This window comes from Sapajus apella, unplaced genomic scaffold, assembly GCF_009761245.1.
Source record: "Sapajus apella isolate SASKATOON/1434 unplaced genomic scaffold, GSC_monkey_1.0 scaffold85, whole genome shotgun sequence".
Lineage (NCBI taxonomy): Eukaryota > Metazoa > Chordata > Mammalia > Primates > Cebidae > Sapajus > Sapajus apella.
Window position 1 is genome coordinate 2212680 of NW_022437025.1, and position 26987 is coordinate 2239666.

General features: G+C 51.8%; 1 protein-coding gene across 2 annotated transcripts in view; it reads right to left on the reverse strand.

Annotated features, from left to right (window-relative positions):
• ZFYVE28 (zinc finger FYVE-type containing 28) overlaps positions 1-26987 on the reverse strand; it is a 156899-nt gene that overhangs the window by 73356 nt on the left and 56556 nt on the right. For both annotated transcript variants that reach the window (XM_032253962.1, XM_032253963.1), the window contains exons 2-5: positions 18352-18492; positions 5036-5173; positions 2753-2955; positions 1146-1235 (exon numbers count right to left, since the gene is read on the reverse strand). In XM_032253962.1, the coding sequence (XP_032109853.1) occupies positions 1146-1235; positions 2753-2955; positions 5036-5173; positions 18352-18492 (572 nt within the window). The remainder of the gene's footprint in view (positions 1-1145; positions 1236-2752; positions 2956-5035; positions 5174-18351; positions 18493-26987) is intronic.

A 26987-nucleotide genomic window follows, 5' to 3' on the forward strand; every position in this document is an offset into this window, starting at 1 on the left:
GGCGCGCGAGGGGGCGGGACGGCGCGCGAGGGGGCGGGACGGCGCGCGAGGGGGCAGGGGCGCGCACCACGTGTGAGCAGAGCTGGGATGCCCAGCAGCGCAGAGCAAGGCAACCCAGAGGACAGCTCTGCTCAGCCAAGAAACCGAAACAACTCCAATGTCAAGAATGAATATGGAACAAAAATACTGTCCCGAACAATTCAATGCCTCCCTGAGACACCGGCTTTATTTCTCGTCCCAAGGGCTTGCAGAGGACTTTCCCTGCACCTCGTGAGCAGGCATGCTGGCATCCTGACTTTTCAAAATAAAAGGAAATTCCTGTCATCTTATTTTCTGATCATTTGAAATATCTCTCAAAGCATAAATAGTAAACATTTGCTTTTAAAAAAATAAACATACAATGTGATATTAGTTAATTTCAAATCTCACAAACACCATAGCACCACTGGGACAAGAGCAACTTCAAGGTTAAATCTTAGCCCCAAAGTGCATTCAGAACACCAGGCTCCAATTACTGTACAAGGCCTGATCAGAAAATGGATGACTTGCCCGCACCCTTCCCACCACAAAAACCACTCGTCCAGCAGACTTAACCCAGCAAAAACTCAATCCTGGCCTGGGGAGGTGAGGAGTGTGGAGGTGAGGAGTCAGAATGTGAGGAGTGAGGAAGTGAGAACTGAGGAAGGGAGGAGGTGAGGTTGTGAGGAGGTGAATGAAGACTGTAGAGGTGAGGAGTGAGGAGATGAGGAGTGAGGAGGTGAGGAGGTGAGGAGTGAGGAGGTGAGGAGTGAGGATTGAGGAGGTGAGGAGTGGGGAGGTGAGGAGTGAGGAGTGAGGAGGTGAGGAGTGAGGAGTGAGGAGTGAGGAGGTGAGGAGTGAGGAGTGAGGAGGTGAGGAGTGAGGAGGTGAGGAGGTGAGGAGTCAGGAGGTGAGGAGGTAAGGTGTGAGGAGGTAAGAAGTGAGGAGGTGAGGAAGTGAGGAGAACCTCCTCACCTTCTTCTTTGAGGAGAAGCGTAATGTTGTGTGGGAAGACAGCTGGTGCCTTCCGTCTGGGGCACTCCCGAGACACAGCAAGTTCCCCCAGAGCTGCCCTGAGCCCCAGGCCTGGGGTGGGGCAGGGACTCCCCATGCAGCCCTGTCCTCACCTCTCCACTGTCTCGCAGAAGAGCACGATGACCTCTTGCTGCACATAGTACTCTCTGGGAGACTTCACGGGCACCATGGCCGAGACGTAGCTGCAACACAGGAAGACCTGTCAGGCCGCACATGGGCGGCACAGGCCTCTCCAAAGCTGAGGGCTGGCATCTTCAATTAAAGCTGCAATACTGGGCAAGGCGGCGGGGGCTGGGGGCTCACGCCTGTAATCACAGCACTTTGGGAGGCTGAGGTGGGAGATTTCTTGAGTCTAGGAGTTAGAGGCTGCAGTGAATGGTGACTGCACTACTGTACTCCAGGTTGGGTGACAAAGCAAGACCCTGTCTCTTAAAAATGTGCACACACACACACACACACACACACCTGACCTGAGCACCCCATGTCAGCAGTTTGATGGTACACAGCTCCTGCCAGCCAGGCCTAGTCCAGGGCTTCCCCTGAAACCCCAGCCCTGCCCATGGGGGACGATTGTGCCAGCTCCCAGGGCTCACCCTGGAGCCTGTACACCCTGGAGCCAGTGCTGCCCGTGTGCGTGACCGTCCCTCACCTTTGCACCAGCCTTAATGGGCAAGAGAGTAAATGAATGAACCCATGTACGGTGGGTGAAGAACTTGAGCCCCACATGGGCAGGGTCCTGCCGCGTGCACCTCCGAGGCCACGGAAGCCAGCCCAGGCTGGGTACAGGGTCTCACAGCAGGCCTGTAAGTGGCTGAGAGGTGACAGCTTGTCCAGCCCTTCCTCAGATGACAGCACTTTCCTTCCTCCTAAATCACTAACTCTAGGCTGGGTGTGGCGGCTCATGCCTGTCATCCCAGCACTTTGGGAGGCCAAGGTTGGTGGATCACCTGAGGTCAGGAGTTTCTGTCTCTACTAAAAACACAGAAAAATTAACCGGGTGAGGTGGCAGGCACCTGTAATCCCAGCTACTTGGGAGGCTGAGGCAGGAGAATCGCTTGAAACAGAAGAGGAAGGTCGCAGTGGATTGAGATCGCGCCACTGCACTCCAGCCTGGGTGACAGAGCGAGATTCCATCTCAGAAAATAAACAAAAATAAATAAGTCACGAACTCTAATTTTTTTCTTATGAAAGCTGATTTACAAAATCTTGGGAAGACCAGAAAACAAAACTCGATTGTCCGTGCTCTGGCTTCCGGGAGAGGGCTGCCCTTACTGCGCTGGTTATCTCCTTCTAGAGGCCGGTAGATTACCGCAGGAACAATCTTTATTAACTGGAACCTCCGCCGACACCGTCTGCCTCCGTTTTTTCTCACCTCCTGGGCCATCTCCGTATCTTCAGAGGCATCATTCATGCCCAGCCCCTTGGACCTCTCCAAAGCTCTTTCCCCCGGAGGCACAAGGCGGCCAGATCCCAGCGGACCCCACCTGTGTACCCTCTGCTCACCCCACTCCCTGGAAAGATGCCCCCTCGCCCCCACCCTGCGCCCTCCAGGGTGTTACCCCACCCACAGTTGACCCTGAACCCGCCTGGCTCCTCCCTCTGTGGAATTTTCTGGCTTGAAATATCAGGGTGAGCCTGGGAGGCTGGCACTGCCGTCCCCAACTCATCAGGCCAGGCCCAGGACCCCGCGCCGCAGTACCTCAGCTCGAACTCGGCGAACAGGACGTCGAAGTGCCTCAGCGCTTCCCGCATCTTCTCCGTGTAGGTGTTCAGGTCCCGCAGCGCCTGGTCGCGGAGCGCGCCCCGCACGTCCTCCAGGCTGCGCGTCAGCTCCTTGGCCAGCGGGCGCATGGCCATGCTCTCCAGCTCCCGGTTCATGATGATGGAGCCGGCGGCCAGGCACTGCGGGAGGGGACGCGCTCAGGGGCGGGTGTCTCGGGATGGCCGCCTGGGGAGCCCCACTGCACATCTCGCCCGGGGAACCCCACTGCGCACCCCATGCCCCTCTTCTCACTCCCAAGCGCGGGCCAGCTCGTGTTCCTGGTCCCGCGGGAGGTTTTTCTCACATTCAGAGCAATTGTGAGGGCGATAACCAATGTCCCCCACTGTGACCAGCAGGGTCCTCAGAGGGCCCCAGGGGCAGGGAGGGGAGGGGAGGGTGGACTGAGGCCCTTGGGTGTGGGGGCTCCATGCAGGGGGAACCGTGGTCACGTGACCCTTTCCCCCTCCCCATCCAGGTCCGGACCACAGGGAGGAAGGTCGTGGAGCCCGGAGTTCTTCAGGTCTGCGCTCGCAGGGATGAAGCAGCCGGGCTGATCCGCCCCAAGGCCCCCAGTCTACCTAGGGAGCCACAGACACTGCCTGTCAACTTGCTCACGGCCAGAGAAACACAACCTTGCCCCAAACGGAGATCCCAGCCCTGCCCATGGGGGAGTCCGCGGGCTTCTGGGCAGGGAAGGAAGGCTCCTCCGCACCCACAAATCCGCCCACATCTGTCCTGGGCACTGTCAGGCAGCTTCTCGGCGCACGCTCAGCAACTCAGAATTTCACCAAGCTGCTCTCCCGCGCAGGGGCTGAGTCCAGACTGGGGTGACTCTGTTGTCACAGGCAGGCTGGTGTAGGGGCTGGGGACTCACCAAGTTTAAGGTAGAACCAACCCGCCTCCCGTTCCCTCAGTATGATCAAGTGACACAAGACAAGAAGCCATTTCCCAGGGGACAGAAGGAGACAGTGGCTGATTTCCCAGGCTTCGGCGGGCACAGAGCTTGGGGGTACCAGGACCACACAGGGAGCTGTGTTCTCCCCCGTGCAGTCATGCCCCTGCCAGGCCAGCTGGGCACAGCACCCACTCCATCTCATGACTGCCCCAGGATCCACTCCACGGAGGTGGAAAGTGAGGCTGGAGAGGAAGGAGAACCTGCCCACAGGCCCCCGTAACTAACCCAAGCCTCAGCAGAGGACACCCCAACCAGATTGGCTCAGAGGGTGGGGTGGGCAGAGTGGCCACAGGGAAGGGACAGTGGGGGATGAGGACCCCGCACTCCAGGGATTCCTAGAGAAGGGAGGTGAGGAGGACGGGGACAGCACAACAGAGGGCGGCGACCTTGGGGCCGAGGTCAGGCTCCGGAACATGGCAAGGGGAGGAGCCTGGGGATTCCACACGATGGGGGCCTGGGGAAGACTGTTCCCACCACCTCTAAGGGCACCTTCCTCTCGGGGCCTCAGTTTCCTCATTAGGAAATGAAGATGAAGCTCTGACAGGCTATTGCCAGATGTGGCTGCTGGGGCTGCAGCACAGATCCCCAGCCCCTGCTGTGACCTGGGCTGCAGGGTGAGAGGGGAGCATTTGTTCCTGATGTGGGCATTTCCGCTATGAAGGACCACTTTTGGCCAGGCACAGTGGCTCACGCCTGTAATCCCAGCACTGTGGGCGGCCGAGGTGGGTGGATCACGAGGTCAGGAGTTCGAGGCCAGCCTAGCCAATATGGTGAAACCCTGTCTCTACTAAAAGTACAAAAATTAGCTAAGTGTGGTGGTGTGCGCCTATAGTCTCAGCTACTGGGAAGGCTGAGGCAGGAGAATGGCTTGAACTCAGGAGGCAGAGGTTGTAGTGAGCAGAATTCATGCCACTGCAGTCCAGCCTGGGCAACAGAACAGGACTCTGTCTCAAAAAAAAAAAAAAAAAAAAAAAATCACCAGTTTTAGGTCCTATATGTCTGGGGGCCTGAGAGCCTCATAACAATCACGTGGTAAATTTCATTTGCATGTACAGTTTTGGGGGCACCAGTTCATGGCTTTCCCAGATCCTCCAACGGGCTCACGGCCTACCAGGCTCAGACCACGCCCTGTAAACCAGAGTGGACGGAGCTCTTGGAGGAGACACCAGGTCCCTGCACCTGCGAATGCCCATGCACAGGTCTCACAGGGAAATGGCTAGACCTGCTCACATCAGGACCTCCGACCCCAGGAAGTGGCTTGCTACCTCAGCTCCGAACCACAGCTGGCCAGCCAGGTTGTCGTGCCGGATCTCCTCAGGGAACTTGACGCAGAAATCCCTCGGGGCGCGGTCCTGGGGGATGCACTCATCCATGATCTGGTTAATGATGTTCAGTACGTTGTCCTGAAACAGACAGGAGAAAGTGTGCCAATGCTGTGTCCAGCCAGCAGCTGCCATGCACTGCCGGAAAACATGCACCACCGGAAAACACGCACCACCAGAAAACACACACCACAGGAAAACACGCACTGCTGGAAAACACGCACCGCAGGAAAACACACACTGACGGAAAACATGCACCACAGGAAAACACTCACTGCTGGAAAACAGACACCACAGGAAAACACACACTGACGGAAAACATGCACCGCAGGAAAACACACACTGCCGGAAAACACACACCACAGGAAAACACCCACCGCAGGAAAACACGCACTGCTGGAAAACATCCACCACGGGAAAACACACACTGCCAGAAAACGCACCACCAGAAAACATGCACCATGGGAAAACACACACTGATGGAAAACATGCACCGCAGGAAAACATCCACTGCTGGAAAACACACACTGCCGGAAAACACGCACCGCTGGAAAACATGCACCATGGGAAAACACACACTGATGGAAAACACGCACCGCAGGAAAACACGTACTGCCGGAAAATATACACCACCAGATGTTCACACACTGCCTGAAAACACGCACTGCCCAAAAACACACAACGCCGGAAAGCATGCGCCATGGGAAAACATGCACTGCCAGAAAACACGCACCGACAGAAAACACACACTGCCGGAAAACACGCACCATTGGAAAACATGCACTGCCAGAAAACATGCACCATGGGAAAACACATACCATGGGAAAACATGCACTGCTGGAAAACACACACCGCCCGAAAACACGCACTGCCCAAAAACACGCACCGTGGGAAGACACACAATGCCAGAAAACATGCACCACGGGAAAACATGCACTGCCAGAAAACACACACCACCGGAAAGCAAGCACCACGGGAAGACATGCACCACCGAAAGATACACACTGCCAGAAAACATGCACCATCAGAAAACATGCACTGCCCGAAAACATGCACTGCTGAAAAATACGCACCATGGGAAAACACAGGCCACAGGAAAACAGGCACCGCGGGAAAACACGCACTGCCCAAAAACACGTACTGCCGCAAAACACACACTGCTAGAAAACCTGCACAGTGCATGTTACTGTTTTTTAGGATTATTAAAGTGATAGGGGAGGCTGGGCACGTGGCTCATGCCTGTAATCCCAGCACCTTGGGAGACCAAGGCAAGGGGATCACCTGAGGTCAGGAGTTTGAGACCAGCCTGACCAACATGGCGAAACCCCAACTCTACTAAAAATACAAAACTTAGCCAGGCGTGGTGGTGCATGCCTGTAATCCCAGCTACTCAGGAGGCTGAGGCAGGAGAATTGTTTGAACCCCCAGGAGGTGGAGGTTTCAGTGAGCCGAGATGGAGCCATTGCACTCTAGCCTGGGCAACAAGAGCAAGACTCCATCTCAAAAAGAAAGTGATAGAGGAACACATCCATGCTTGCTAAACAATTGCTACAAAAAGTCCAAGCATTCCAGAAGCATGTAGAGTAAAGACTGGAGTTCTTGCAACTGCCCACACCTAACTGATCCCTAGAGTACAGCGCTGGGTGATGTCTGGGGAGCTTTCCATGCTGCTGTGTGGATTCCACCCGCCCTTTCCATGGCTGCCCCGGCATCCTCATGGGTGGACAGCCTCCTCCTCTGCTGACCGACACCCAGGCTCCCTGCAGCCATGAAACAATGGCTGCCCAGAGCATCTCTTTCTCTGGACACCTGCACACGTTTTTCTCAAGACGGATCTCCAGAAATGGAACTGCTAGGCTGACAGACACATAAAAATGTGAAGTTCACTGCCAACTTGTGTGTTGCTTTTATTTATTGGGATTACAAGCCTGTGCCCTCTGAGGTCTCCACAACAGTCAGGCAGCAGAGTGATGTCAGAGAGACACTAAATGACACCCTCCACAGAACACATTCCACATTCCTGCAACAGGCCGGCGTCCCCTGTGTGAGTAAAAGGGGCCTCAGCACCAGCAACCACAGGAGCCATGGGCTCAGACGGACTCTGAGCTGCTGGTGAGCTGTGAAGCCCTCATCTTCCTGGAAGCTCAGTGCACTCCTTTGCAGAGTCAGGGGCACAGACCATGTCTTAGGGTCAGAAGAGTACAATTATGACCAGGCCAGGCAGAGCTAGGTAGCGTCCCCTCCCACCTCCTCTGGAAACAGCAGTAAGTCAGTCCACACCAGAGGGGGTGCTGCTTTCACAACGTGGAGACCCTGACTCCACCCCGCATGGCTGTTCAACCAGGGACAGGTCACTTCACCTCTCTGATCAGCCAGGTCCCCTTCTGTAAGCTTCATTGCACAGCAACTTCTGGCTTTTTGTTTATTTTTAGAGACAGGGTCTGGCTTTGTCCCTCAGGCTGGAGTGACATGGCGCAGTCATAGCTAATGACAGCCTCAAACTCTGGGCTCCAGCCATCCTCCAGCCTCAGCCTCTCGAGCGGCTAGGATTACAGGAGTGAGCCAGTATTCCTGGAAGCAGCTTCTATTTTAAAGACTCTTTAAAATTATTTTACTTTATTTCCTTATGTTCAAAATATAAAGTATAACAGACTGTTTTGAACACTTTGTATATATGAGGGAAACAAGCCCATTTTTTAAAATCTTAAATTGCGTTCCATCCTTTGCGGTAAACTTGTCCTATTCTTTAAATACTGACTATTCATTCTGTGGATTACAGAGACACTGGAAGCTTAACTTTTGCCTTTAACTTGTTAAATATGAAATCGGTACACATTCATCCAAGGAAAGCTGGAGACGACGGGAAGGTAGAGAAGCAGGGAAAACGTCCTTGGGGAAGCACCACTGCAGGTGGGGCACATTTCCTTCTAATTCTTATCTTCCAAGGGCTGTTTGCAACCAAAACTGAGATGATCTGTGTACATACTGTTGGATTCTGCTGCTGCTGCTGCTGCAACACGTTACTACATCTGTCACAAATCCAACTTCTGATGGATGGCAACACGAAATTCCAGCATATGGCCCATCCTGTTAACTCACTCCTTTCTCTACTGCTGGGCACTGACGCTGTGTCTAATTCTCCCCCTCCGCGTAATCTGTACTCACCACTGTGGGGCATGATGCTCCAATTGCGGATTACCTCCTTAGGACCCACTGGTTGCTAGAAATGGAATTTCAACATCAAAAGTGCAAAGTGGATTTCCAGGCTCCGAGATGCTGACAAATGGCTTTCCAGAAAGCGTACACCAGTGGACACTCTCACCCTTTGCAATTTTTAATCTCGACCATCCCTCCTTTCTGCCCTCCAAGGCTTGACTTATTTTTCTTAGGAAGAAGACATGAAAACTCACTATGAGTGGGGAAGCATGACCCTTCTCATGCAAGAAATCAGTGCACTAAAGCTCTGAAGGAAATTCTGCAGTGTAAGAAAAATGTTAAGTCTTTTTCATATGAAAAATAAAATTCAACCAACAGGTGGTACTACTGTCGCTTCTTTTTAAAAGATTTTCTGGGTAGGAAGGTCCTTGCTCATAATTCAACAAATAAATGGGCAGACAACGGCAGTCATAGCAACAGACAGTGCGCGGTACACACCGCTGTGCTGAAGTCAGCCAGGTGCCACGGCTTGTCTAAGGCTGAGGAGCCTCCAGTGGCCGTGCTTGGATTCACTGCCCACCCTGCCTGGTGCCAGAACGTCAGCTGCCAGAGGGAAAGGCCTTCTGTTCTTCACTGATGAGTCTCCAGTGCCTGGAGCGGTCCCTCACACACAGCATGCTGCCACAAACCCTTGCTAGGGCTTCTAACTCCAGCCAAGATGGAATAATAGGAACCCAGTGTACCCTATTCTCAGCAACAACGGTGATTCCCAGGACACTGGGCATCAGGCCACAAAGGACAGTGGTCGCCAAGAGGCAGGAAATAAACAAGGTGAGCCCCACCACTACCCCAGCTCACTGCCTTGAGGAAAGTTTCGCGTCATGGAACAGGGAACAGGAACTCGGGTGGAACCGAGGTAGTTGGGACTCAGGGGGCAGGAGGCAGAGAAGAGAGAGCTGCACAGAGAGAACTCTGGAGATCTGGGGAGGGTCGCAAGGGTGCAGCGGAGCTTTCTCCCTAAAGCTGCAATTAGGGAGAAATGTAAACCACTAAATGTCTGAATTAGCAGCGGAGAGCTGATCAACACATGCCTGTGGGGAGATGAGGTAAGGCCAGGAAAAGACACACCTGAAGGATTCCAGGAAGCAGTGGCAAGAGCCCTCCAGGAGGCTGGAGTAGCAGGAGTGCTCACAACCCACAAAGCATTGAGTACAGTACCCAAAGCGTCTTGCCTCCTCCATGTGAACAGCAGTTAACTCTAGACTAAACACAGCTCTGGTCCTGCCTAACACCTTAAAAAACAAGGCCCAAAGAAGTACACCATTTTGAAGTAAACTGCATCACAGAACCACCAAAGATATTTACAGTAATACAGAAATAGCCCCCAGCAGGGTGAAATTTACCATGTCAGGTACCCAACAAAAAAATTACCAAGCTTGCAAAGAATGAAGAAAACATGACCCATGACTAAAAGGAAAAGCAATCAAAGTCAACCCAGACTTGATAAAGATGATCAGGGACATTAACATCGTTGTTATAACTGATTACCACGTGTTCAAAAAGTTAACTAGATAAAACAAAGAAGCTAAAAAAAAGTCCTGAACTGATTTAGAGATGAAAATGACAGTGTCTGAGATGAAAAAATGTACTGCATGAGATTAACATCAGATTAGATATTTCAGAAGAAAACAATAGGAAACGTAAAGACAGCAATTGAAACTATCCCAATGAATCAGAAATAATAATAGATCATCAATGAGCTGTTAGACAACTTCAAACGTCAAATGTGAATGTAATTCAAGTCCCAAAATGAGGAGGAATGAGATAAAAAAAATATTTGAAGGAATAGTAGCCAAAACTTTTCCAAATTTAATAAATATAAACTCACAGAATCAAGTTAATAAACCCAAGCACAAGACCCATTTTTAAAAACTGTACCAAATTACAGCATAATCACATTGATCAAAATGAATAAAAAGGGAAAATCTTTAAAGTAAAAAGAGAAAAAAGATGTGTTACATATAAGAAACAAAGACAAAAATGACATTAGATTTTTCCTCATAAATAATGCAAGTGAGAAGAGAATGGAACATCTTTAAAGTATTGAGGGGAAAAAATGATCAACCTAGAATTCTGTACCCAGCAAAAATATCTTTCAAAATCAAGGGTAGAACAATTTTTCATTTAAACGAAGGCTGCAAGAATTCATGACCAGTAGATTTGCACTATAAGAAATGCTAAAGAAATTCTTTCAAGCAAAAAGAAAATGACACCAGACAGAAATAGAGATCTATACAAGGGAATAGAGAGCACTGGAAATACTGACTACATGGTAAATATTCAAGATCCTTTTTTAGTATTTAATTTTCTAAATTTTTAATTTAAAAAATTGACCATTTAAATGAAAAAATACCCAAACAATATAGTGTGAGTCTACAACATATAAAAGTAAAGTGTATGGCTACAACAGCACAAGGTCCAGTAGGGAGAAATAAAAGTGAATTACTGGAAGGTTCTTATATATATGTGAAGCTGTATAATGTCATTTGAAGGTATCTGTAATTAAAGACAATTATTGTAAGCCCTAAAGCAACCACTAAAATAACAAAACAAAGAGTTCTGGCTAATGAGCTAACAAAGGACACAAGGCAGAATCATAAAAAATAAATAAAATACATAAAAATTATGACAGGAAATCATTGAAGCCAATTAATTAAAAAGAAGGAAAAAAAGAGGAAAGGGGAATAAAGAAGAAATGGCACAAACAGACAACAAATAGCAAAATGACAGACCTAAATCTAACTACGTCAAAGATACATTAAACAAAAATAATCTAAAAACCCCAAATAAAAGACAAAGGTTTTCAGACTGCATGATAAAATGAGACCCAACTATATGCTGCCTACAAGATGCCCACTTTACACATAAAGACACAAATAGGTTAAAAGTAAAAGGATTTTTAAGAAGTTATGTTCACACCAATCATGGTGCTGGCGAAGAATGCTGGAGTGGCTGCATGAATGCTGAAGTTGCTTTCAGACAAAGAGTACTACCAAGGACAAAAAAAGTCATTTCATAATGATAAAGGGGTCAATTTATTACACACATAACGATCATTAACGTTTATGAACCTAAAACATTTCAAACTGCATGAAGAAAGATGACATAACCAAATCCACAATTATAGTCAGAAACTTCAGTACCTTTCTCAATAACTGAAAGGACACAGAAAGTAAACAGAAAATCAGCAAGGATATAGTAAATTTTAGCAATGCTGTTAAACAACTTGACACGATTGACATTTACAGAACATACCACCCAGCAACAGCCAAATGCACATGCTTCCCAATTGTATATGGGACATATACCAAGAAAGACCAAATTCTGGACCATAAAACAAGCTTCAATACATGTAAAAATAATTCAAGTCATACGAAGTGTATCCTCTGACCAAAAGGAATTAAATTAGAAATCATTAACAGAAAGATCTCTTGAAAAATCATAAATATTTGATAATTAAATAATACATTTTTAAATAACTCATGAATCAAACAAGAAATCAAAGAGAAAAATCACAAAGTATTGTGAATGAAATGAAAGCAAAAATACAACATATCAAAATTTATGGAACGCCACTAAAGCTGCAGCAGGGAGAAATGTAAACCACTAAATGACTAATCAGAAAAGAAGGAAGGCATTCACTCTCTGACCTCAGTTGCCATATTAAGAAATTAGAAAGATTCTGTTTTAAAGTCTACTGTGTAAAAATAAGAAAAAAGAAACTAGAGGGAAAAGAGTAAATGAAACCCACAGCAAACAGAAGAAAGACATAGCAACAATCAAAGCACAGATTTAATGACAGATAAAAGATTAAAGCATAGAGAAGTCAATGAAGCTTAAAATAGTTCCAGAATATCAGTAAAACTGATAAAACTCTATCAACACAGTTCAGAATGAAAACAGAAGACACAGCAATAACAGGACAAGAGAGGTGACATCACTGTGGATCCTACATACACTAAAAGGATTATAAGGAAATATTATGAACAACTTACGCCAATAAATTCAACAACTTAGGTGAAATTTCTTAAAAGGCATAAACTATCAAATCTCTCTCAAGAAGAAATTTCTGAAATAACCTGAAAAACCCTTTATCTATCTATTCAAGAAATTGAATTTGTGGTTAAAAATCTTCCTACAAAGAAAACTTCAGGTCCAGAGAGAGTAATAGTAAATTCTACCAGGTCCAGGTAGATTAACAGGGAATTCTACCAAACATTTAAGAAGAACTAACACCACACAAACTCGTCCAAAAATCTGAAGAGGAGAGAATCCTTCCCAACTCTTCTATGAGTACAACACTGTCTTGATACCAAAATCAGACAAAGACTATATCCCTCATGAATATTGATCCAAAAATTCTCAACAAAATTTTAGGAAACTGAATTTAATAATGCATAAAAAGGATAATATATCATGAACAAGTGGGATTTATACCAGGAATGAAGGAGTAATTTTTTTAACATTCAAAAATCCACCTATGTATGCGTATGCTCCTCTTGGACCAAGTAAGGCAGCATCTCTGGGATGCGGTCCTGGCATCCATTTTTTTTTAAGCTTTCACAAAAACCGTGAACCACTGAGATGGTCTAACATCTGCATTTTCTTAGTGACATGTCTGATCTCTTCTGTATTTTTAGAAATCTATTTTTATTTAGGGCCAAATATTGTCTTTTATCTTTGTGGCATATTTGTGATACTCAGCTGGTTCTATTATTCTTTCTACCAGGGAACTAAAATGATGCCTCTTCCATCATTCTGTAAGACAATAATACAGCAAGAGTGCCAACTACCCTGACCTTTCGGGGCTATGGCATCTGGCAAACAAATCCTTGTTTTCTGTTTATTGCATGTGATGATGGATGAGTCACCCAGTCTGAGTGGATTTACTGTTCTAGTTCATGAAATAAGAGAATTGGACCAGATGAACCCAAAGTTTCTTTCAGTGGTAGATAATTATAACTCTAAAACAGCTATCGTGAGATGCCTGAATGTATATACTGGCATGAGATTCAAACTTTTGGCAGCTTGACACAGTTTACAATTGTTTATGTGATACCATAGCTATCATATGCAAAAAAGAATGTCACATTATTCAAAAAGAAAATAAATCAAAATTCCAGTCAATCAGCCAAGTGTTCCCTGTTTCAATGATACAACTGAGTACCGACTACGTACGAGGCACTGGGATGCACCGGTGAATGTCGTGTGTAGACACAGCCCTGCCCTCATGGTGTCTGCTTGCTGCTGCTACTGTTGGGTGATGGAGTGAATACTGATTAAAACGTCAGCCAGGCGCGGTGGCTCACGCCTGTAAACCCAGCACCTTGAGAGGCCGAGGTGGATCAGGAGTTCAAGACCAGCCTGACCAACATGGAAAAACCCCATCTCTACTAAAAATACAAAATTAGCCAGGCCTGGTGGCCCATGCCTGTAATCCCAGCTACTTGGGAGGCTGAGGCAGGAAAATTGCTTGAACCTGGGAGATGGAGGTTGCAGTGAGCCAAGATTGCAGCATTGCACTCTAGCCTGGGCAACAAGAGAGAAACCCCATCTCAAAAAAAAAAAAAAAGAAAAAGAAAAAGAAAAAAATCAATATTTATTGAGTAAAAAAAAAATACCCACAATGTAATTTACCATATTAAAAACAACAGGATAATCTTCACTGACACAAAGAAAGCATCTGAAGAAAATATCTAACATCCGTTCCTAACAAGAACTCTCAGCAAGCTCTGAATAGGTGGCAACTGCCTGGGCCTGACAATATATAGGAAAATCCTGCAGGTAACATACACTGATCTTTAGGGAGAAAGCATTCAGTCTTCCGCCATTAACAATAGTTGTTTGCTTTCACCAACTCTGTTCAACTTTGTTCTGGAATTCCAGCCAGTTCAACAGGGTGACACACACACACACACTCACGCACACACACTCACACTCATGGCATCCAGATAGAAAATGAAGAAGTGAGGATTATCTTTATGTGCAAAAAATTTAACAGTATCAAGCCGGGTGCGGTGGCTCAAGCCTGTAATCCCAGCACTTTGGGAGGCCAAGGCGGGTGGATCACGAGGTCAGGAGATCAAGACCATCCTGGTCAACATGGTGAAACCCCGTCTCTACTAAAAATACAAAAAATTAGCTGGGCATGGTGGCGCACGCCTGTAATCCCAGCTACGCAGGAGGCTGAGGCAGGAGAATTGCCTGAACCCAGGAGGCGGAGGTTGCGGTGAGCCGAGATTGCGCCATTGCACTCCAGCCTGGGTAACAAGAGCGAAACTCCGTCTCAAAAAAAAAAAAAAAAGAAAAGAAAAAATTTAACAGTATCTACAAAAAGCTGCCAGAAATAAGTGAATTTAGAAAGTATGATATTGTAAAATATGTTTTGTCTTCTTCCCATTTCCTGACATACAGTTCCTAAAAAGCCTTGGAATCTCCAGAATGATACGAGTTCACTGGTGGCTGAGGGGCCCTAGACAGCTTCAGGATGAGGGGCTGTCACTGGGAAGATCAAGGCATGTTAGAAGGTTGGGACTTTCAGCCCACCCCAGCCTCTGGGGAGGGGAGACGCACTGAAGAACTGGGAAGTGTTCTCACCAGTAGCCAACGATGTAATCAGTCATGGCTCTATAATGAGGCTTCCAGAAACACCCAAAAAGACTGCGTTCAGAGAGCCTCCTTCGGGCTGGCAAACATATCTGCCTGCCAGGAGAAGGGGACACCCCAACTCCACAGGAACAGAAGCTTCTGCCCTCGGGACCCCTCCCAAGCTCGGCCTGTGCACCTCTTCATCTGGCTCTTCATCTGCACCCACTACTACATCCTTTATTAACAAGCCAGAACCATAAATGAAGTGTTTTCCCGAGTTCTGTGAGCCACTCTACAAATTCATCCAACCCAGAAGGGGATCATGGGAGCCCCAATTTATAGCCAGCTGGACAGGAGCACAGACCACGCCTGGTCCTGGGATCAGTATCTAAATGGGGGGGTGTCTTGTGGGACTGAGCCCTCACCCTGTGGGGTCTGAGGTCACTCCAGGTGAACAGCGTCAAGATGGAGTTGAATAGGGGACCCTCCACTGCTGTCCCCTGCAGAACCTGCTGGGGAATTACTCGGTGTGTGGGGAAAACCCCACTCACCTAGTCATGGAGTGTTGAGTGACTGTGACGGTAGAAAGTAGGAGAAACCCATTATCTGGATTCCTACAGAAAGGTTTTAGGATAAAAGATATAGTAGCACCAAACAATTAAAAATTGACATTTAGAGCTGGGCACGGTGGGTCACGCCTGCAATCCCAGCACTTTGGGAGGCCGAGGCAGGTGGGTCACTTGAGGTCAGGAGTTCAAGACCAGCCTAGCCAACATGGTGAAACCCTGTCTCTACTAAAAATACAAAAACTAGCAGGGCATGGAGGTGCACAGCTCTTAATCCCAGCTACTCAGGAGGCTGAGGCAGGAGAATCGCTTGAACCTGGGAGACAGAGGTTGCAGTGAGCCAAGATCATATCACTGCACTCCAGTCCGGGCAGCAGAGCAAGACCCCACAGGATGCAGCTCAGTCCCACAAGACGGACCCCTTCAGATGCCGATCCCAAGTCCAGGCATGGTCTGTGCTTCCATCCAGCTGGCTACAAACTGGGGCTCCCATGACCCCCTCCTCAGGTTGGGTTAATTTGTAGGGTGTCTCATAGAACTCAGGGAAACACTTCATTTATGGTTCTGGCTTATTTTTAAAACTTGACATGTAATAAGCAATACCACTTATAACATCACGAAAAGACACGAAATACAATCATCCCTCAGTGCATGCAGGGCACAGGCTCCAGGACCCCTGGCGTATATCCTGTCTGTGCATGCTCAAGCCCCACAGCTGGACCTGTGAAACCTGCATGGCCCTCTGTACACATGGGTTTTGTGTCCTGAGAATACTGTATTTTAGATCTGAGTCAGGGAAAAAAATGCATGTATAAGTGGACCTGTGCAGTTCAAACCATGTTGCTCAATGGTCAGCTGTGCTGGCAGTAAGGGGGGCCCTGTGAGATGCGCCAGGGAGCTGGGAGGAGCACCGGGAGCACGCCTGGATCTGCAGGGAGGAGAGGCCGAGAGGCTCCCCTGAGGGTGCTCGGCACAGACATGGGGCAGGATGAACCGCCATGTCGGGGGGCGGCCAGGACGAGGCTGGGGATTGCGCGTGGGACCCACATGGAGGAGGCTGGGGGAGGAAGGGGAGATGGGAGGAGGGAGGAAGAAGGGGAGGTATGGGAGAGGGAAGAAGGGTCACAGAGGAGCCAGTGGGATGCGAGGTGAGCCAGAGGCAGGGCCCCGGAGCCGAGTGGATAGAAGTGAGGCCCAGTTGGATGATGCTGATGGGTCTGGACAGTGTCCAGTTCCTTCAAAGACCCCAGCAGCAAGGAGAAGAACATGAGTGCTTAGGCCCCTAACTGTCCCTAGGAGCACTCCCTTCCAGATCCTTCTCACAGAACGATTCTCACTGTAACACACCCCAATTAAAGCCCGTGGCGGGGGGAGCTTGGAAGGGGCCACCTAGCTTGGCAGCCCTCCAGCCCCTCCCCCAGCACTCAAATTCGCTTAACACCAGGCTTCACCATCAACGCCATCAACAAAAAAGCACACAGGCCACAGAGCACATCACGGGAACAAAGCCCCTTCCCACAGGCTGCCACGAGGGGCAGCATCGGTCCCCCTTCCCCACTGGTGGAAACACGGGCAGGCCCAGCACCTCTCCTGCGTGGCTCCAGGGCCCCCAGCACCTGTCCCCTGGGCAGAAGTTTCTTCTAACCTGAGCTCCTCAGGGCGGGGACTCTCCCCACCCACAGAGGCTGTCCCTAGAGGGGCCCAGGACATCTGTTGGAACATCTGAACACACAGGATGGGGGGCTGCCACTGAACAGCCCAAAAGAGAGCCCAGAGCCTGATCTGGCCAGAAAAGCTGTCCTGGCCCCACACAGAGCCCTAACGCTGCTGAGTCCCCCCCATGGCAGGGTCAGGCCCAGGGCTGGGCTACAGCCAGCTTGGCCACTATGCAGGAGCCCCCCGGGTGGGACCCTCAGGACCACAGTGACACAGTGATGGCCTCCCCCTGTTGGGGGAGCACGTGTCAGCCCCCACCTCCCACGGCTGCAAGGATTCAGCAAGACCCTGTGGGTAGAACACGCGAAGAATATTCTGGAACTTTGCGAAAATCCATCATCGTCACTTGATAAAACTGCACCACGATTAGGCCGGGCGCGGTGGCTCAAGCCTGTAATCCCAGCACTTTGGGAGGCCGAGGCGGGTGGATCACGAGGTCAAGAGATCCAGACCATCCTGGTCAACATGGTGAAACCCCGTCTCTACTAAAAATACAAAAAATTAGCTGGGCATGGTGGCGCGTGCCTGTAATCCCAGCTACTCAGGAGGCTGAGGCAGGAGAATTGCCTGAACCCAGGAGGCGGAGGTTGCGGTGAGCCGAGATCGCGCCATTGCACTCCAGCCTGGGTAACATGAGTGAAACTCCGTCTCAAAAAAAAAAAAAAAAAAACTGCACCACGATGTTTGCTGTTGTGCTGGAAATGCCTCTGAATGCTTGGTGCGCTGGGAAGAAAACCTTGGCCAGGATATTTTTAGCAGCAGCTTCCAGGGCCATCTCTCAATTACGCAGCAGATGCCGGCAGCGCCGTGAGTCAGCGTTGGAGTGTGACCGCCACATGGTACCCGAGCTCTGCATGAGCACCCGGGCAGGCCCACCCCTCCCACACCAGCTGCTCCCGGGCTCAGAAGCCGGCTCTCTCTGCACCCCCTGCCCCCGCTCCCCCAGCTTCTGCTCCCCAAAGCGTCCCATGCTGTTCCTCGCTTCCAGCCCAGCTGTCCACTCCGCACATCCCACCCAGATGGTCCTTCTTCCCGGGCCTGGCTTCTCTAGCACCTGACCCAGAGAACGCCACCACAGGGGGCCAGCAGGTGACAAAGCCTCCCTCTACTGAGGACTGGCCACTCTGTCCAACGCCCAGCGGGGCCAGCCAGCCTCTGCTGCCCATGGCTCACCTGGCAGGAGCGGAACTGGCTAACCAGCAGCGTGCACCGCTGGGGGTCCTTCCGCCCGTCCAGGCTGTCCAGCTCCGCGGCCACCTGGTTCAGCTCCTCGTCGGCGTAGTAGAACCGGGCAAGCAGCTGCGGGTCCGACCTCTGCAGGAGAGAGGGGCCGGGGGCGTGAGTGGGTGGGTAACTGGAGGGGATGCCTCGCCATGTGCGGGCTCAGCCTGGGACCTTCCACGCTGAGCAGTAGCTGGCTCTTTCATCAGCTTTCTAGGCCAGGATCTGGAGGGAAACAGCTAAAGCTGAGGCTCAGGCTGCCTTCTCAAGCATCCTGTCCCTGACCCAAGCGTCCCAGGCCCCCTGCATTTCACCCCAGGGCTGTGTGGAATCCAGACACTTCGCTACACCCAAGACACAAGATCCTCACGCTCCCTCTCGTGGAGGAGAACCCACAAAAAGGGGGCTCTGGGAGGAGTGGGGTCCCAGGCGAGCCCGAGGCAAGCAGCTCTTAGGGAATTTTTTTTTTTTTTGAGATGGAGTTTTACTCTTGTTGCCCAGGCTGGAGTGCAATGGCACAATCCCAGCTCACTGCAAACCCTGCCTCCCAGGCTCAAGCGATTCTCCTGCCTCAGCCTCCCAAGTAGCTGGGATTACAGGCGCCCACTACCACATCTGGCTAATTTTTGTATTTTTAGTAGAGATGGGGTTTCACTGTCTTGGTCAGGTCTCAAACACTCCTGACCTCATGATCTGTTTACCTTGGCCTCCCAAAGTGGTGGGATTACAGGCGTGAGCCATCGTGCTTGGCATATATATATATTTTTTTTTTTTTTTGAGACAGGGTCTTGCTCTGTTGCCCACGCTGGAGTACAGTGGCATGAGCATGGCTCACTGCAACCTCTGCCTCCTGGGCTCAAGAGCTCCTCCTGCCTCAGCCTCCTGAGTAGCCGAGACTATAGGCACAGGCCAGTACATTCCGCTCATTTTTAATTTTTTCTAGAGTTGGGGTCTCCTTGTGTTGCCCAGCCTTGTCTTGAACTCCCGGCCTCAAGCAGCTCTCCCATCTTGGCCTCCCAAAGTTGCTGAGATTATAGAAGTGAGTCACCGTGCCTGGCCTGAACCTACTTTTATCAAAGGGCCTCCTGGCAGTCACAGAGAGAAAGTCAGAGGAGAGGGGAGGGTGCCACATCACGCCCAGTGGGAGGCGCTGCCCGTGTCCCACAGACTCCCGTCTCCGTTGGGCCCTTTCCTCCGTGTGCTCTGGCCTGCTGCCCTCCCCTTCCCTCTGTGTGGCCTTGGCCAGGGTCACTTTGTCCTGACTTTTTCCTGGTCCACCAGTCCTCACTCTCTGGATCAGCTCCAGACGCTGGCCCAGACCCCTGGGGTGGGGAGTGCAAACCCCAGTCAGGCTGAGCAGACCCGCACTCGGCCATCCACTGCCCCGCCTGGGCTTCAGCAATGCCACTTGCACTGGTGACCTGGGCAGCCAGTGGGACGCCTCCCCAGGACCGGGACCGTTCCCAGGAGGCTGCCGAAGCCTCTGCACTCACTCGCTCACTGGCAGATGCTGCCTGCGTGCCCACTCGGCTAGGGGCGGATCTGGGCCTGGGACACAGCCCTGAGCAAGACAGACCCAGACCCCATGCGGCGCGTCAGAGTTGGCAGGCGGGTGCGGGCTGCCGTCTGCTCCCGCCCTCTCAGCTCTACTGCTGTGTCCCCGGCCTCGAGCCTTTCTGGAAGTAAACACATCCCCTCCGATGGCCCAGCCAACCTCGGAGAGCCACGAGGTCACAGTCACCTAGTGACCCACCCTCTGTGAAGAAATGGGAAGAAGAGTGGGGTTGGGAGGCAGGAGACACTCTTACCTCGTTCTGCTCTACTGCCTGGAAGGAAAGAAAGGGACACAGGGAACATGAGACCCAAAGGCCCCTCCCAGCCCTTCCACTGGGTTGGAGCCCCAGGGGATGCTGTGCCTTCTAGGCCTTGTAGCCATCAACTTACAGATAAGCAACTTTGCCCTTGACCTTTGCCTCGGATGCAGCCCCCATCCTTCCTTTTTTTTTTTTTTAGATGGAGTCTCATTCAGGCCAGAGTGCAGTGGCGCGATCTCAGCTCACTGCAAGCTCCACCTCCCGGGCTCAAGCAATCATCCTGTCTCAGCCGCCCAAGTACCTGGAATTACAAGTGTGCGCCACCACATCCAGCTAATTTTTGTATTTGTAGTAGAGACAGGGTTTCACCATGTTGCCCAGGCTGGTCTCGAACTCCTGACCTCAAATGATCCACCTGCCTGGGCCTCCCAGGGATTACAGGCATGAGCCACTGTGCCTGGCCCAGTCCCCAGAATCCTGACCCGGCTTCTGGGATGGCCACCAGCTTCCCCTCCTGGGCCCAGGGCCTGCCAATGCCCCTCCTCGCTCCCAAGGAAGAGGGGAAGAATCAAGAATAGCACCTTTTTACCAGAGGACAGAAGAGCCTTCCAGCCACTTCTGGAACCAGGAGGGAGCACAGCCCCTTTGCAAGGTGGGGCTGAACTGGCAGCCTGCCCAAGGCCTGCGTGAGAACCGCTGGGCCTGACGCCCAGCTCAAGCAGCAGTCCAGGTCACCAGAGCCACCGGCTTCCTTCTGGCCCCAAACCTGCCAGCTCCCTTCATAGCAGAAGCAGGAGGGTGGGAGAAGCAGGGGCCTGGAGGGGCCGGCCCCGCAGCAGATGCCTGGCTGTGACTACACTGCACCGGGGCCCTCACAGTCCCTCGCCAGCCGCATGCGTCCCACAGCCCCGACCGCAGCTTGCTGATGAGACACCATCTGGCCCGGCAAACAGGCCAGGTACTGAATCTAGGGCACTGCATGACGACACCTCCCAGAAGCTAAATCTCGGCTCCAAGAAAGAGGACACGACAAGGGGCCCCACAGAAACCCCCAGAAAGAACCCAGAATCATTTGCTGTGGCACCAAAAACCTCACACCACCTAAGGAGTTCACAACAGCACCCAGGTCAACACGGCCCCTTGCTGTCAGGCAAACAGAGGAGACGGCTCAGCCACAACGCAGGTGCGTGAAAGGCTGATGGCAGCATGGTGCCGTCACGCAAAGCCCCGGACCAAAGAGGGGACTGAGGCTCTGAGCACAGAGCGTGGTGCACACACGTCCCCTCAGCTCAAAAACGCAGTTCCTCTCCTGTGCCCTGGAGAGGCCGAGAACCACCATGTGTGTGAGCACATGAACACGTACATGTGAGTGCACATGTGTACAGTACATGTATGCCCCATGCATGGCTGTGTGCATGTGGATCTGTGCGCTGTGCATGTGTGTGTACATGCACGTGCACCTATGTATCTGTGTGCCTGTGAAGGTGTGTGCAGGTGTGAACACGCGTGCGTGTGTGAACGTGCCCTTGTAGGACCAGTACCGCAGGTATCAAGATGAGCTCCCACAGGAGTGAGGTGTGTGTCTACTTGGCAAGGTAAAAGCTAGAAAGGGGTGCTCATCACCAAAATAAAAGGCATGGGAAGTAGGGAACCCTTCAGGGATGGGCCCGGTACTTGACCCCTCCTGGCCCTGGCTCGTTATTGGGGATGCTTGGTGCCCCTGCAGGGAAACCGATTCCCTGCTGCAGAAGGCAGCCTGTGTGTCTCCTGTGAGGAAGGAAGCGGCCCTGCCTTCCTCTCTCGGGGCAGCTGAAGCCTCTGAAAGGTGTCCCATGGAGCTAAGGTGTCACTGAGCACAGGGGCTGCACTGCCAGGGATGCTCGCTGGAGGGTGGGCCTGGTGGCGGATGAGGCAGATTTGCTGTGTGACCTTATCATGGGCTAAACTGTGACTGCCCCACAAGTTCAAAGATTGAAGTCCTAACCCCCTGGACTCAGAATGTGACTGTGTTTGGAAACAGTGTCTCCCCATTTTTTTTCTTTGAGGTAGGGTCTGGCTCTAACCCCCCAGGCTAGAGTACAGTGGCGTGATCACAGCTCACTGCAACCTTGCCCCCTGGGTTCAAGTGATCCTCCCTGAGTAGCCAGGAGGCCAGGTAGGGGCCACTACACCCTGTCAATTTTTGTATTTGTTGTAGAGACAGGGTTTTGCCATGTTGCCCGGACTTGTCTGGAACTCCTGGGCTCCAGCGAGTCATCTGCCTCAGCCTCCGAAAGTACAGGGATTACAGGTGTGAGCCACCTAGCCCAGCCCAGAGATAGGATCTTTAAAGAGGTCATTACGGGGCCCGGCCTCAGAGGGACCCGGTCTCAGAGGGACCTGGCCTCAGAGTGACCCAGCCCTGCCACACGGTGGTCTTAGACTTTTGGCCTCCAGGACTGAGGGAAGAGAAATTCCTACTGTTCCAGCCACCAAGTCTGGAGTCCTTTCTTGTGGCCGCCCAAACTGTGTGGAAGGCCCAGGAGCAGGCTGGGGAGTCAGCCCTCACCCAGAGCTCCCCCACCCCATGCCATGCAGGAGGGCCCGGGAGCCCGGACACCCACTTAGCAAACCCTGCCAGATGACCCTTCTCCAAGGTATAACCCCAAATCTGTGGGCCTGTACCACTCTGAGGAAGCTGCTCTTGGAGTGGGCTCCAGCTTCCCTGAAAGACCTGGGGACCCCCAAACATCCCAGAAGGACAGACCCCCCTTAGGCCTTGGACCCAAGCCTTAGATCCTTTACCCACCCCAAGCAAGTACACGTGTCTACAACAACCTGTGAGGCCATTCGTGGTTCTCTGTGATTTGAGGAGGCCTCCATGATGTCTGCAGCATGGGCTCTGATGGTATAATTGCCTGTACGCGGGAAAGGGGCATCCTGAACAGCGTGTCCAAAGCCACCACGCCCGAGAACAGGGAAGGAAGCACTGGGCATCTCCACAATCCAGGAGAAACAACACTCGCCACACCCCACCTTGTGCCATCCCACAACAGGCACCGCAGTCACACTGCTGATGACATGGCATCAGTGCCCACAAGCAGACGCCCTGCTGCTTTACCTTGATTTTCGTAAAGACCTTAAAACCAGACCTACGAAGGTGTTGACCGTCTGCAAAAAGAGAGCTGTAATCATACACACTCCCACACACACACACACACACACACACACACACAGGCATGCACACACACAGGCACACACACACACAGAGGCACACACACACACACACAGGCATGCGCGCACACACACACACATACAGAGGCATGCAGACACACGCACGCACACACACACACACACACACAGGCATGCATACACCCATGCACACACACACACACACACACAGGCATGTACACACACAGGCGCACACACACAGGCACACACACAGAGGCACACACACACAGGCATGCACGCACACACACATACAGAGGCATGCAGACACACGCACGCACACACACAGGCATGCATACACACAGGCACACACACACACAGAGGCACACACACACAGGCATGCACGCACACACACATACAGAGGCATGCAGACACACATGCGCACACACACACACAGGCACACACACAGGCATGCACGCACACACATACAGAGGCATGCAGACACGCACACACACACACAGGCACACACACACACAGGCATGCACACACACACACATACAGAGGCATGCAGACACACGCACACACACACACGCACACACACACAGGCATGCACACACACACACATATACGGAGGCATGCAGACATACACACACGCACACACTCACGCACACACAGAAAGCCTGTGCTATTTGGAAAGCTGAGTTACCCCCCGAGCTAGCGTCCTGGCCCTTCAGGACTGGTATTTCAGAGGAAGAGGCTGGGGTTCCTGCATGGTCCCAGCAGTGCCTGGGTGGTGCCGGAGCGGGAGCAGGAAGGGGTCTCTATTCCTTGTGTCAGTCATCCCACCCAGACCCCTCGCTGTGAGCAGACCTTCAGACAGGGGTCCCAGGAAATGAATTAACACAGCTTACAACATTCCATTTGTCCTGATTAACAGATCCAGAAGAAAATTTGGGGTACTAAATTTCCATTTCTGAGTATGCAGAGTATGAAGCAAACAATTATAATCTCAATCTACTCATCACTTAGTGCTAAATCCGTCCGGCGTGACTGGGCTCACCCTCAAGTGAGCCTGCGGGCGGGACACATGACTGGGGAGGGAGCGCTCCAGCACTGACAAATCCTCTCCCTTTGATTCGAATCCACCAGCTTTATTCAACATTTTACAATTTCATTTTAAATTCAGTTTTTAAATGTCCTTAAATACAATGTCCACAATAAAGGGAATCAATTGATATAAGTAGGAAGTACTCACCTTGTTTAAATTTTTGAAATAAAAATTGTAAAATAATAAATTTGAACCTAGTAGGATTCTCTTTTAAAGCCACACTGTGTCAATATTTTCTCAAAGATGAATTCATCGCAGTGAAAGTGTTCACTGTTTCAAGTCAGAAATAAACACCATACAGAAGGCATTTCATTCAGGAGGTTAGATGAGTACTGAACAGATATCCTCAAAAAAGCAGGAGAAAATACACACCAACGAAGCAGTACTCGGTTCAAAAATGCAGGATGGACTGAGTCGGGGCTAATTTTGTAAAGCTGATGGAACTGTTAATTCGTTCAAGCCCCCGGTCCCTAACGTGAGCTGTGGCTGCAGGCAAGAGGTGTGGGTTGGAGGCAGGAGCAGGTGAGAGACGCAGCGCACACGTGTGAGCTCGCCCGTCTGACCCCCGTGTGATGATCTTGGAGTGTTTCCTGGCAGTTACAAGGGCTGGCAGCCGGCGCAGCATTTAGACACACTACACCACCTGCTGGGGCAGGCCCCAGCCACCTTGAGGCCCAGGAGGGACGGGGCTCCAGGCCTGCACAGGGCACAGGAGCACAGCCCATCACACCATGCCTTCCACCCAGGCAAGGAGACTGATGCTCCCGAAGGTAACTCACCGCCAAGGCCACGTTGCTGGATGCCAGGGAGCCAGATCTCAGCCCGGGTGTCACTAGGACCCTCTGGCATCTATGTGGGCAAAGAGGGGGTAAGGGCCCAGGGCCAGATCCTTTTTATGCTCTTGCTTGCCAAATATAACGTAAATCCTGCAGGGACACTTTGTCTTAAAGGGACACCTTGTCACTCCAGGGCAGCCGCATCACAGTCTTGGCCAAGCTGCTGGGGAGGAAGTGGGGACGGGAGTAGGCAGGTGGTGGGACAGATGGGAGGGCAGGCAGCATGGCCAGGCCAGAGAGGACCCGCCCCGCCCCATGGGCCCTGGCAAGGGAGGGAAGCCCAGCCCAGCTCCTGCTGCCTCCCTCCCCACACAGCTGAACCCAGGACATGGCTGGGCCCTAAGCTCCAGTTCCCAAGACAGACCACCCCAGGCAGCCAGCTCCCTACCCCCACATCCCCCACGCTCAGCCTGGGGACTCAGGTGGGTTTGCCTCCTGGATATCAGTGAATCTCCAGGAGACAGTGGCCACACGAGGACTTCAGCTGGACAGAGACTAGAGCACGTAAGGATGAGGACCAGGTGTCCAAGTCCACCCTGGGCCTCTCCTAGGCCAGCTTTCCATTAAAGCCTGGGTCTCCTCACTCCAACACCAGGAATCCAAGAGCATCTCGAAGAAGCCAGGGAAGAGCCTCTGCCCGGGGCACCCAAATGCAGCCCCATAGCTGTGACCCCCCCACACTGGCTGTTCCTGAGCCCCCACCATGAACAGCTAACTGTGGAGGAAGCCCCTCGACCCCTCCACCACGGGGGAACAACCCCTCCCCAGGGCTGAACCTGTGCACTGCTGCCAATCACAGGTCCAGCCCTTCCTGCAGATCCCCAAGCCCTCCAGTCTGCACTGAGGCCTGGTGTCCATGACCCATGTCCCCAAGCCAGACCTCATCCACAGCAGATGCCCCAGGGGCTGCCAGGCTGAGGCCCCGCTGACCTGGCAGCACCACCAGCCACACGCTGCAGATCTGGGGCCGCAGACAGGCATGCGATCCTGTGGTCCTGGACACAGCCTGCTGCCATGCCCACCCCAGTGCTACTATTATTGCTCCTGCCCCCTCCCCATCCATCTGTCCACCTTCTCCACCCCGCTCTGGGGCCAGGGAGCTGCAGTGGGCATGCTGGGTCAGCGGGAGGCCTGGTAGGGAGTGGGGATGGGACTGACCTGTCCACTTCCTGTCTTGGCCTCCTGCTGACCCCATCCACCCTGCTCTCCCTCAGGACTCAGGGCTCCATGTGGCACCAGCTCGTCGCCATCCCTGTGGCTCCCTCAACCCCATTACATGATGAGTGTCCCCAGCACGGCCTGACCAGAGAGCCGCTGAGACTGCCAGCTTCTTCCTCCGGGAGTCAGAAGACCCCGGCAGTTCTAGGAATTGATGGGTGGGGGCTGGGCACAGTTTAATCCCTCATATGACAGTTGACCGGTCACGTGTCAGAGCAGCATAGACACCATCTAGCTCAGGTCGCCTATGAGAGTGGCACAGATGCCACCCAGCTCAGGTCACCTGTGGGAGCAGCATAGACATCCCCCAGCTCAGGTCACTTCTGGGAGCAGCATAGATGCCACCCAGCTCAGGTCACCTGTGGGAGCAGCACAGGCGCCCCCCAGCTCAGGTCAGCTGTGGGAGCCACACGGACGCCCCCCAGCTCAGGTCACCTGTGGGAGCAGCACGGACGCCCCCCAGCT